The sequence below is a fragment of the Halyomorpha halys genome, unplaced genomic scaffold, assembly GCF_000696795.3.
Source record: "Halyomorpha halys isolate HHAL.00 unplaced genomic scaffold, Hhal_1.1 Scaffold886.1, whole genome shotgun sequence".
NCBI classification, from domain to species: Eukaryota; Metazoa; Arthropoda; class Insecta; order Hemiptera; family Pentatomidae; genus Halyomorpha; species Halyomorpha halys.
The window spans coordinates 297134-310178 of record NW_027109805.1 but is presented as its reverse complement, the minus strand read 5'-3'; the positions used below and the strand labels follow the sequence as shown (position 1 = coordinate 310178).

The 13045-nt window shown below is 27.1% G+C and overlaps 1 protein-coding gene and 1 long non-coding RNA gene across 2 annotated transcripts in view; one reads left to right on the top strand and one right to left on the bottom strand.

Moving 5' to 3' along the window:
- Nucleotides 1-13045, top strand: part of LOC136795894 (uncharacterized) — a 355650-nt gene that overhangs the window by 172684 nt on the left and 169921 nt on the right. The gene's annotated exons all lie outside the window — the stretch shown is intronic.
- Nucleotides 9506-13045, bottom strand: part of LOC106686834 (putative fatty acyl-CoA reductase CG5065) — a 13487-nt gene continuing 9947 nt past the window's right edge. The window contains exons 8-11 of the mRNA XM_014430391.2: nucleotides 12247-12492; nucleotides 10072-10341; nucleotides 9745-9862; nucleotides 9506-9664 (exon numbers count right to left, since the gene is read on the bottom strand). Coding sequence (XP_014285877.1) covers nucleotides 9659-9664; nucleotides 9745-9862; nucleotides 10072-10341; nucleotides 12247-12492 — 640 coding nt within the window. The 3' untranslated portion in view covers nucleotides 9506-9658. The remainder of the gene's footprint in view (nucleotides 9665-9744; nucleotides 9863-10071; nucleotides 10342-12246; nucleotides 12493-13045) is intronic.

The following is a 13045-nucleotide window of genomic DNA, read 5'->3' as shown; positions in this document are numbered from 1 at the left end:
ATGTTAAAGATAAGTTTTGTTATCAGCAGCCTGAAGATGGGGGAAATCTCCCGAAACGTTGCTATGTAATAAGTAATAAATTATTATACAGGAAGAAGGAAGAAAGTGTTATCATTCACTAATTCAAGTTAAATGATAATAGTTTTGGAAAAGAATATGCGATGTTTCATGACTATTTTATGACTGAATCATAAAAGTAGTTGAAAAAACCTTATTATGCTAATATTTATTTACTAATTTTTAATTTTTTTTTTCAATTGTAGCAATTATTATTGATAGCAGTTAATGTTTGAGATTGAAATTTTATATTATTATCATCTTTTTGAACATTGATCATGAATTATTTTGTGAGTTTTAGATTATTTCATTTTTCTGAAAGATAATCTGCTAGTTTTTGTGATTCTCTATTTAAAATTCTACTTATTACCTGGCGTTTATTTACTGTGGTGATTTTTCTCGGGGCTTTTATATCTAAAACATATGGATTAATATGTTCCGAAAGATTTATTTTGAAAAAAGAATTATATTACCGTTAAAAATGATTAAATTTAATAGTTTTTCATTCATATTTAGGCAAAATTTATGATTTTTTAAAGTAAATATATTGCATTATTCTGATTTTCAGCTATTGTTACTGTTTGTTTCCTCTAAAGACAGTATTTTCTCCACAAAGTATTATAACGTCCGGAAAAACAAAATTATACCCTCCATGAAGTTTATTTTAATTTTTTTACAATAACTGATGCGAGTACGAAAAAATCTTTACTACTAAGATCAGTGTTAGTTAAGAAAATCTTTTGGAATTCCTTATATAATTAACTATCTGTTAATGATACGTACGTAGGTGTTCCGTTATTTCTGCTGTGATTTGTTGTTGGAAAATTATACCTTCATAATTCATGGGTATTCAGGTTTTTAGTCGATCATGGAGGTTTATTATTGGTTATTTATTTGTTATGTAACTCTTGAAATTCGTTGTTTTCGGTTAGATCTTTTCGTGTTTCAGATTAATTCTTATTCTTAATTTTTGAAATAAACTAATCATTAATTCAAAAATACTATCCAAATTATAGTCTCAAAACATTTATTTCATTTACATGTCCAACATTAATATTCAAAGTGGTCTGTTATCCAGCTGGAACATAGATATTCTGTATTAATGATTTTTTTAATGTCCGTTGATGTCTATTGGTTCGTTTTAGTACTCTGCGTTAGCTCTATACCACAAGTTTGTCAACCGTGCTATGCAATCGTCAAGCAATTGATGCTTGGAAAATGAATGGAGTATTGAGGAAGAACAAAATTATAAGAATGCCATTGGCCTATCCCCTTAGCACGCCGAACAATAATAAGTGAAAAATTCCAGGACTTTCCCAAGGGAATGGCGAGCCTCAAGAACTATTTGGACTGAGGGCTGAAGAAAGTATTTAATACCGTATATACAGGCCCATACTAGTACTTTTGGAATTTCAAGGATTTAACTCTCATAATATGTTTGCTTATCGTTTTTTATTATTATTGATACCAATAAGAATTATTAAAAAATAAACTATATTGTAATTTTTGTTTGCTTAGTTGAATAAAATTTAAAACCACATGGAATATAGTACTGTTATGTTATTAAATAACGTCATAATTGAATATTAACAAGATTTGATTTACATAGGTAATTATAGATTACTTCATATTCATACATTCATGGTATTTTTTTAAATGCATATTCATACATTATATAATATAAAATTTATATAATAATACCAAACACTTATTATTCTATATTCTATATGGTATATACTTCGCATTTTGGTAATGTTTCGGCTTATTCTATTCGCCATTTTCCTCTTCACTATAGTCAATTTACAAATATTCATTTTCAAACATACAGCTCCTTCAAGTTTTTGTGATACTTTATTTAAAATTCTGCTTATTACCTGGTGTTGATTTACCGTGGTAATTTTTCTGGAGGCTTTTATATCTACAATATATAAATTAATTATCGTATTATATATATTATTATTTCATTGGTTAATTTTATTATTTTTTTCTTTATTTCTCGAAATTTACTATTGTATTTAAGGCAATAATAAGCTCTAATGACAAATGATAAATGATTTGTGAAGAAATAACCCATTAGTAGATTGGATTTTAATAACATTTCTTCATTAGAAGACCTCGAGGCCATCTTCTTTTCGTGTTCTTTGGAGAATAATCAAGATCAGAAGAGGAAGCAAGTTTGGAAGCTAATGGGTTTGGATGGTTAGGGAGTTTATCATGGAATGATTCATATCTATCATACCTCATAATATTTTGAATCTTGTTTTCATTTAGCTTTCCGCTTTCGAAACTATGATTTATAATAATAATTTTTTTAACAATTTTTAGTACCGTTCTGACCATCTCCTCCTAATGTAAACTGCGATTTATGCATTGGTTACATCAGAAGGGTGTTGTATTTGTGCATGTTAGCGATGAATTCATTATTTATGAATTATCCATACAGAATTTTGTTACAACCAATTAAATTGTTTTATTTCTATTTAAATTGTGATCTAACTCTGACTCCTTTCAAGAAAAAGCAAAAGAATTAAAGTATTATTATTATAAATTATCTGTTACATATTTGTTCATATTATTTTTTGTATATTCATTGTAATTTTTTTTTATCTTCAATTCAATATAATAAGAAGATACCATGTATTGAATTTTTTGGTCGTAGAATCTAACTTTTTCATAATAAAAAAAATTGCATCTTACTGCCTTATATTGTTTTTTATTTATACTATTTTTTACTTATGTTATCCGGAATTTTTTTTTTACACCCAAGTATAGGCCGTAGAATGTTGTTCTAAAGCATTTATTTTAGGGCCAGGAGTCACCTAATCTTCAATTCGAAATAATAAGAAGATAGCATGTATTGAATTTTTTGGTCGTAGAATCTAACTTTTTCATAATAAAAAAAAAATTGCATCTTACTGCCTTATATTGTTTTTTACTTATACTATTTTTTACTTATGTTATCCGGAATTTTTTTTTTTACATACAAGTATAGGCCGTAGAATGTTGTTCTAAAGCATTTATTTTAGGGCCAGGAGTCACCTACTGCCCACCTTAAACCACGAGACACTGGCTTAAGGATTAGGTTTCCCTTTCCATTAATCTCTTTTAAGCGGGTTGAAGCCGAAGTGGACTTCAATACTAAATCCTTTGAAAGCACTGAAGGTCAGATATGACAAATCTCAGGAAGTTACAGATGTAACTAAGTTGTTATCTAAAGGGTGGTAATATCGATTGGAATAAAAACTTGTTATCTATATGAACGTTCTTCGTTCCGTTAACTCCAAAATATATAATATATTCTAATAATTCGCTTACTACTGTTAATTTATAAGCATATCCAACTATTTAAAAATATTTTATGCTGATGCTCTCACTGATTTATTAAATAAGTTACTTTTAATAAAATTAATTTTAATGATAACAGGATGAATAAAACTGTTTGCTTTGCTATTTCATAAAACTCAACGAAAAAAGAAAATGGTGGTTAGTTCCTAACAGAGTTGGGCAGGAATCATTACATGAGTAATTTAATTACAACTTCAATTAATTGTTTTAGTTGCACCGTAATTACACTAAGGTAACCATCAAATGGTCCAAAACATAAAAAATCAGTGGTTTTGAAGAACAATTATACTGAAGTAATTGTAAGAGAATATGCAATTACTTCTTGACTCTTAGTAATTGTAATTACTATTGCATGTAATTTAAATGATTTATGAATTGGGTATATTTTAGCACATTTTATATGAGCAGAAATCCTATAAGTTAAAATGCACCAATACGCAAGCGCGTGATCATAAAAACGATTTTATATTTATTTTAAACATGTTGGAAAACATAACCTAGTGCTCAATCTTTACAATTATTACAATTACTAATTTATACACTTACTTGTAATTGTAGTACAATTACATAGAATTAATTACAATTAAATCAGTTCTCCAAGTAATTGCAATTACAATTACTTGTAATTGTACTTTTAAAATTCCAAATTATAGTAATTAGAAAGTAATTGTAATTACTTTAGCTCCAACTCTGGTACATTATCTTGTTTCTTAGTTTAATTTTAGTAGGTTTATAAGTATTTATACGAGCTGAAAATAGCTTCTATTATCTGGGAAGGCAATAAATTAAACTTAACTGAAGTGTATAAATGTTGTAAAACGATTACAATTTAAAGAGGAACCGGGAGCAACTGCCCCAAGGGACCGAGTGCAATATTAAGAGCCCATGTTTAGGGCTTTTGTTCCAGCGGATTCAGTCGGACAAAGGGCTATTTAAATTTTAACCCCTGCGGGGATCTGAGAAGGGAGTGTAGAGGATGAAAAAAGGTGGACTGTCATTATTACAAAGGCCTTCAATGTCTTCATGTAGAGATTCTTTCAGTGTTAATTATAAGATTTTATGCATTTTCATAAGAATCAGATCCGAAATCGTTATTAATAGTTTTCAATAAATATCACAATAGCACTTGCTGCATACATTTTAAATTATGTGAAATTAATATTCCAATTTCAATTCACATATCTTGACAGTTATAAAAGAATTTTTGTTTTTTAAATTAAGAAATATCTAACTTTTACGATAAAAAAATTCATCATAAAATCGAATAATCTATAAAAATATTTTTTTAAATCAAAAAGGAAAGTTTTTCGTTCAAGTTAAAAAATAGTTATTTAAATATTACAGTAGAATTATTAATGTTATGAAAAACTGATTCAAATATTACCTTTTTATTTTTTTTAATCTTTTACTGATTCTGATTTACATAAACATTTGTAATAAATATTATTTTATTTTTTCAATAAATTTCTCAGTACGAATTACTTATTTATTTGTATTTTTGAAAGGAGGTATAACTGTTATATAAGAATTTTTGATTCAAAAAGATTACTCTATAAAAATTATTGAAAAACTGTTAATAAAATTTGAACTTAAAAATAATTCTAGTTCATTAATAATAAATATATTATTCCAAATTTTATTTATTTAAGGTTTCTGTGTTTTTTTTTATTTAAATAATTACTCAGCCTTCTAGGATTGGTTCAATGTACAATTTATTTTTTTTTGTTTTTTAATTATGGGAAAACATAATGTAAAAATATATATTTTTAAGTTTCTCTGATAAAAGTTAAATATTTGGAAGAAAATGAATATAAAATAATTGATAAAATTTTAATTTATATTTTACGAAAATAACAATGGGACGATTTATTTTGCTCTCCTGAATTATGCATTTTAGAAGTAAAATTACTTATCCTCACATATCTCATCCTTTTTGTGAACATATATTGTAATACATACGTGTAATTGTAATACATTTTTACCTCATAATTTTACCTTGCATTTATATTATCTGTATTATTGTATGTACTTCTTTCTGAAATTGTATTTATAATTTTCTTCTCTATCATATATCTATATTATTTTATTACAGCTGAGTAAAGTTCATCCTTCTTAAATATTATATTTACTTTCTATTCTTACTCTATCATGTTTTGCACGTATATTTTTTGTTTTATTCTGCTTATGATATTTCCATTTTATTTTAATGTTAGCAGTTTATTTTTATTTAATTTTCTTATTTTAAAATTATTTATTGTCTAATAATAGTTTACAATACGTTTTTATGTCATCTTATAGTTCTACTCTAGTTAGCAATTTTATTTTATTTTTTGTATATTGTTTATAGCCCTCATAAGGATCTATATATTGGGGCGAAACTTTAGTGTATAATAAATAGGTTTCTTCCTTCATAAAATAAAAATTAATTTTCAATTGAACCTGTTTTGAAATAAAAAATAATTATTATTTTCAAACCCTTCGAAGTGATATTTAATAGTCCAAATATTCTGTCCGATCCTTTTCCTAATCGCATGGAAATTCCATTTTAATTTTTATGTTTAATAACACGTACATCACTAAAACGTATTGAACTATAGCAAATATAGAGATGGTACCGAAGATACTTATAATCTTTGGTTGAATTTAAATTATGTTTCTGTACTAAAAACTTGCTAAATGCTAACCATTTTCTTCTGTAGAGTTATCAAGGAAAAATAGGTCAGTGCTGACGTAGTGCGCGGTTCTTAATACTTTTTCTCTTGGTTCATACTTTGAAATTGACTTCCAGGGAAAACCTTGACCTTAGTTCATCTTCATAAAGGGGTGCAACTTCATTCTATCGGGAAATTTATGATTGAAGGCGTGAACAAGTCATATACTTGATCCATCTCTTCTGAACTAATCGGTGAAAATTAATAAAATATGGAATATGTCATTATAGAGTTTAGAAAGCTCATTTATCGATCAATAATTAATTTACTGTTAATAAAATTTTCAAAACATTATATATAATGTGATATACTAATCATATTAATTTAAAAGAAAAAATCAACCCTTCAAATCTTTTAATAATGGACGTTTCAAGCTATAATAGCTCATCTTCTACATGCAATAATATGTAGTTCACATTTAACAATTAAAATGATTACGTTAATAAATTAATTATTTTTAGAAAACAAATTGTTTATATGTATAAAATACACCACTATTTAACTCAATCCTACAATGGATTTTTACATTTTTAGTTTTAAACTGAAAAATAAAGGAAAACAAAATTTTTGCTGTTTTATGTAGGTATATAAATGTTGTTATTGTTGATTGTTGCTTAAAGGCGTAAAACCCTCTGGTCATCAACGCCTATGGGATGATAAAAGTAAAAAAAAAATAATAATAAAATAAATAAAAAATAGAAAAATAATTTTTAAAAAAAGAAATAAAAAACATAAAAATCGAAGAGGAGTTATAATTTATGAAGAAGGCGATGTGCTTTTAAAAATTCATATACTCGTGTAATTTTAGCTTCCTCATCTGCGAGAGTTTCATAAATTTGGGGTCAGTCCTATTCTGTTTATTGTTGGCAAATAGTGAGTACACTCTTCGAAAATATGTCTAATCGTAAGAATGGACTGACAATATTTGCACGTTGGAGGTGGCAGTTTTCTGATCAGGTGAGAGTGCGTGAGGAGAGTATGACCTATTCTCAAGCGGGCCAGAGCAACCTCCTCCCTGCGGCTGTTGCGGTAGGATGTCGACCATGGTTTTACTGATCGTTTTAGGTATATAAATGTTGTTTCTTAAAAAACTTATTTATGTCTTCTCATGGTTTTTTAAATAGTGAATGTGATATTTATACATATTATTGTAGGTTAAATATGAGCTGATTTAGTTCGAAACGTCCGTTATACTAAAGATTTGAAGAAATGAAAAAGTTTTCGTCAAAGTTTTTGACATAAAACAAGTTTATAAGTTACGAGTTTAAAAAAAAAAAAAAAAAAAAAAAATACTTGGACAAATTAAAAAAAATCTACCCTCAAGCCGAAATTTCACTTATTTATTACATTTTTAGTTTTGTTTACAATCTTATTAAATGTTTAGATGTTTAATTTTTTATCACGATAAATGTAAAGAGATTATATTTCTATAGTTATATAAATATAACCTATTTTGAATTAAAATTTTATCCTCGAAACTCGTCCGTTTTATCTTTAAATTTTTCTTGAAACATTATTACTTCAATTTTTTGCATGTATTTAAAGCTTCCATGTATAATGTTGATCGATGAACTTTAAAACCATTTTCTTAAATTTTCATTTTCAATTTTCATAATTTTTTTTTTATTTTCTTTTAATTTAATGGTCGCTAAGGGTAAAGCCAAGTTCGTTTTGTTTTCCAGCCTTAACGGGCTAATGGTTTTCGATATCGGAAACCTTCAAAACAGTAATTCCCCTCGGTGTCTATACATTCCCTTTGATAAATCCTTTTATTTTTACGTCATTGGCTTTCAGTTGTCCATTCGAGCGTTAAGATTGTTGAACCTACTTCGGTATTTCTTTAACGTGGTTTTACGGCTCGATTACTTGTATTATCTGTTTAAGACTTTGAAGAACTTTTGATTCTGGAATTATCTTCTTTATAATTCAATATTAAATTATAACTGAATTTACTGGGGATCTCAAGTGGTTAAGAAATACATGATGGGGACACAGTTTAATGTTTATTGTAAGACTGTGAGCAAAATGTGCTTTGCCGCTTGATTAATATGTCTTCTGTTTAAACCATTTTTGTTGATGATTAAAATCAATGAAGTTTGTGTATTGTGTAAGAATATTTGTAGAATTATATACTTGATATTATGTATTTGAATTAGGCCACTTATTTTATGAGCCTTTCAGTTTACACAATGACTTTCTCTACAATAACTTTTTTTATTTTTAATATTGATTCTAGCGTCTTTAATATTATTTAGCGTCGAATAAAGTGTGAAGCGCCTAATGGAATTTTTTTGTAATTTGTTGTATTTTAAAAACTTTTGGAAATAAGAAAAGTAAAAATTTTGCATGGAGAAATATTATTAGATTCCATTTTTCTGAAAACTGTTGAAATTTGAATTCTGTCAAATAAAAACTTCAAATATTATCAGCGGTTTCAAAATTGGAAAAGGAATTTTCCAATTATACCTACATTAATATAAATTTTTATTTTTAAAAATTGTATTTCTATATATTTTTTTAACTTAACTACTGTTTCAAAAAATTCTATTAATAATTGTTATTGTTATGTTTAATGTATTTATGAATAATTAAAATGTTGTTTTGTTATAGTGATTTTTGTTTATATTTTAGGTACAGTAATCCATTAAGTTCCTTCTACTCCGAATTACTGAGTGAGTACTTAGTTATTTTTTTAATATTAAGTTATTAAATCTATATAAAATATTTTTATATTAAGTCTTCTGTTAAACTACCTTATTAGGGTATTTATGATTTATTTGTAATTGGTGAAAATTAACATCTCGAAATTCTGTTTGTAAAAAGTACTAGATAAGGTATGGAGATGGAGGTTGAGATAATTTTTATATCAATCCACGAAATATGTAAAAAAACATACTGCTATAGAACACAAATTGTGTTCAGAGTGTATTACTAACTTACTTGTCGCTTCTATTAACAAAATGAGTTTTTGCTAAAAAAAACTCTTTTCTTTAAATTTTGCAGTTAGCTTTAACATTTTTAGAGCGAATTTTTTTTTTAAATATGTTTACTGTGTAGTTTGACTACTTATTTAATAATAGTTGGTTTAAAAAACAAATCACCTGGTATAATGAAATATGTTTCCTGAAAAAAATTAAAATTTTGATTTTTACTCTCCTCGCCTCATTACAAGACCTTTTGTGAACATTCAATAATTAAAATAACTGTTTTAAATATTATACAATATTACATATACATATATTAATAATAGTTAATGAATTACGATTTAATGTTGCTGCTACTAAATGTCTTAACTAATAGTGATAGTTTTTCTACGTATGTAAAATAAAAATATAAATATTCGTAAAGGGAAAAGGTTCGATGTTAAATAATGTGTTTAATTTTTTTATGTTTTTACTATTTATTTTGGATGAGTACGACAATAAAAAATATAGTAACATTTTTTATACTTCGGTTAATAATGATGTAATCTGTTCAAAGTAGTAACTATATGATTTTAATAAATTTGTTTTCGATTCTTGTGAATCTCTTGTATGTGATCGTCATTAATTCTGTGAAAAAAAGTAAAATAAACATTAGTATGCTTATTAAACTAAGAGAAATAATTGAATTATAAATGATTCATATTTACAAATATTGAGGGAAATGAATCTTGACCAATCAAGATGATCCATAATGCGAGACTCATTAGATACCATGTCACAACGAATCCTCCTATATTTTGTATAATGCTGTGTATCCTTTTTATCCTGTAGGAATTAAGAAATACATTAAAAATAAATTTAATTAGTGTGCTGCATTTACTATTTTTAAAATAGCGTTGTAATGAGCACAATTTAATTTCATATGTAATTTCAATTCATTTAAAAAAAAAAATGTATCATAGGACATTTATTAACAGAATACATATTGATATATATATATATATATATATATATAACAGAAATTGGAAGTGTACCTCTCAAATCGCTCCCTATTTTTTTTAATATTCTCTTCACACATGTCTTCCTTCATATAGTATTTGAAAAAGGCTATGACTTGTCTCATTAAAAACCTTTGCTTTTCTTCACCTCTATAATTTATTGTAAAACCGAAGTCTTTATGATCTTCTTCTTTCAGGTATTTCGGCAGTTCTTTGAATCGTGGGTTCGGAAATACTACTTTATTGGCAATGATGTTTTTGCTTACTCGATACCCGTTTATAAGCTTTTTGTTCATTGATGTGAACCTGAAAATAATTTTTTTAATATTTTTGTTGATCTTTGTAAGTTTTTCTTTGATTATAAGTAAATTGTGAGAAAAAACTGTTTGTTATTTAAAGTACAATATTTTACATTTAAATATGTATCATAAAATAAATATTAATTCTAAATAGCGTTATGTTCAGCATTTAAATAATGGATGTATCAGAATTAGCAGACTATTAGCTAGGAGGTGATTCTACATCTCATTTATTACATAAAAAAATTATACAGACCCTGGTCCGATTCTCAACAGAATATTGAGATTTTCTGTTTTGTTTTTTTAAATAGGTTAGAACGTGATCACTCTAAGTCGATAATATTCCCTTTAAGAAATATAGCTTAACTTAACTTAAGGGGCCTTATGGGGTTGACCAATGTCGAAAAATTCTCTGTTTTTCAAATAAATCTTCGTTTGGAACATTGGGTCATTATAGATGGTTTTATTTGTGACAAAGTAAGGGGGATTATAGATTTTAGGTAGGTTTTTAGATTGTAAGGGGTGAATAAAAGAAGAAATCAACAGTTTAGTGGGACCTCCCCCACCCCCAAAGCTCAACTCCGTGTGTCCAGACCAATTATGGTTATTTTTAAAAAAGTAGCCGCTGTTCCGATAATACAAAAATACGTTTTTGAGTTCCTTTAACTAATTATACGTTAGTTGCTTTCAGAAAATGGTTCAGTTTTTACCTTTACTATACAAGAGATACAGTAAATGTCATTAAAAAGTAAATATTTTAAATTAATTAAAATACACCCTCGCTGAAGTTTATTTTATTCCAAAAATACCTTAATTTTCGCTCATTTTTCATTCTGAGCTCTTCATCCTTAAAACTATTTATAAAACTAAAAATCTTCATTGAAAATTATTTAAAGTAGAGAAAAATCTCTGCTTTCATGTAAGTCTTGTATAGATTGATAATTACTTGGGTTTATATTAAACGTTTATCTTTTTTCTTTACTTTCATTTCACAAAAAAAAACTCAGAAAGACTTCCATTAATATTCCAACTGAATAATTCTCATAAAGATAAATTTTCAGAATTACATATTGATGTATAAATCAATATTAAAAACGACTCCTGCTTTTAAGATATAATTAAGAAAATCTTTCTTGGCTATTACGGCTAAAAGCTAATGGAAGTTCATGAGAAAAGTTTGTCTCTGCAAGTAAGAAAAAAGTTTTTACATTTAAAGCTATTATATTTGATGGAGTTGTTTCTGCTACGCTTTATTCTGTTTTGTGAAATACTAACTCTGGTACGATTCATTTTTTTTCGAGTTTTTATTATTGTTTACTATTTCGCTAGCTTTTTATATGGTTTATGTATATAGTTCGACATGGGTGCACCGTACATTTGAGTATCGTATTGCGATTTATGCAAACGTTAGACCGTTTGTCTAGTAAGTGTTAACTGTCGAAATTGACAAAGAGTTTCCTTCTTTTCAGTTCTGTGTGAGGATTTGAGTCGTTGGTTCAAATGAGACCTAGGTGGGGGATATGTTTTACAGGGATAAGTGGAATATAGTCAAAGGATATATAGAAGCAGTCCTTAGACTGAGTAAAGGTGATTTGATGATGGATTTTTTGGAGTATATTTTAATCCGTCAGTTTTAATACCTTTCTTCAAGGTATTAATTAAATTAATTAAAAGGTATATGGAACTGAATGAAAAAAAAAATAATTTCTCGCCAATTCCAAACCCTCGGTACTCTTCACAGTGGCATGCGTAACTTTGATTGGGCACCCATCATCTATATGAACTTTCTTGTTTTGTTCCAAATTAGGTGCATAATCAACTTGGCCTATGGCTTGCCGATCCTGATACACGCAGTATGTACATGTGTATATGCATATATTATATCAATCCACTAAATTATTATATTACTTACTGAGGTTTTTGCCTGCATAATATAAATAACAGATCCAGTATTAACCCTGGTATCAGTTGAAGGAAAAAGAATAAAATGGTGTGTAAGAAAGGGTTGGGAACGTGATAGCAGTTTGGGGGCCATAAAATCCTCTTGGATGGAAATTCCCTTAGGAACTGCGGGATAACGCTTTCCATTTCTTCGTACGTTATTACTTCTTCACTTGCAGTCGTACATGTGTACACATCTGTGGTTGTTTGAGGTCCGCTACATGAAAAATAAGTAATAAATATGAAAAAGTAAAAAATAAAGCCGTATTGTTTGTTAAATTAAAAAAAAAAAGAAGGAAAAAAAGATAATGTTCAATTCTCAAAACGGAGATGTTTTTAAAATTGATATTTTTCCTTCATTTAATTATTCTATAGTAGTAATAGTTAATGTTTATAACTAAGGATTATTAGTCAGTCAACTAACATGAAATGCTATTATAAACAATTTTTATTGTATATCCTATACTAGTTGCAATATACTGTACTGATTGACTTGATGTATGGCGTGATCATGCAAATAATTGTAAGGATTAACATTTGGGAAAATAAAAAACTAACAATTTATGTTGAAGATAATACAGATCTGATTAGTAGTGTTGTGCATCTTTCGGACCTGGAAAAACTAGAAAAGTCAGAGAATTGCACAAAAGTTATCTCTCCTACCGATTTTTCAATATTGAAATTATTTTATGGGGTATAAGAGCCAGGTTTGTTGGATCTCTAAATAAATTTCTTTAGTGCTCCGAACTATCTGTGATAGCTAAAATTTT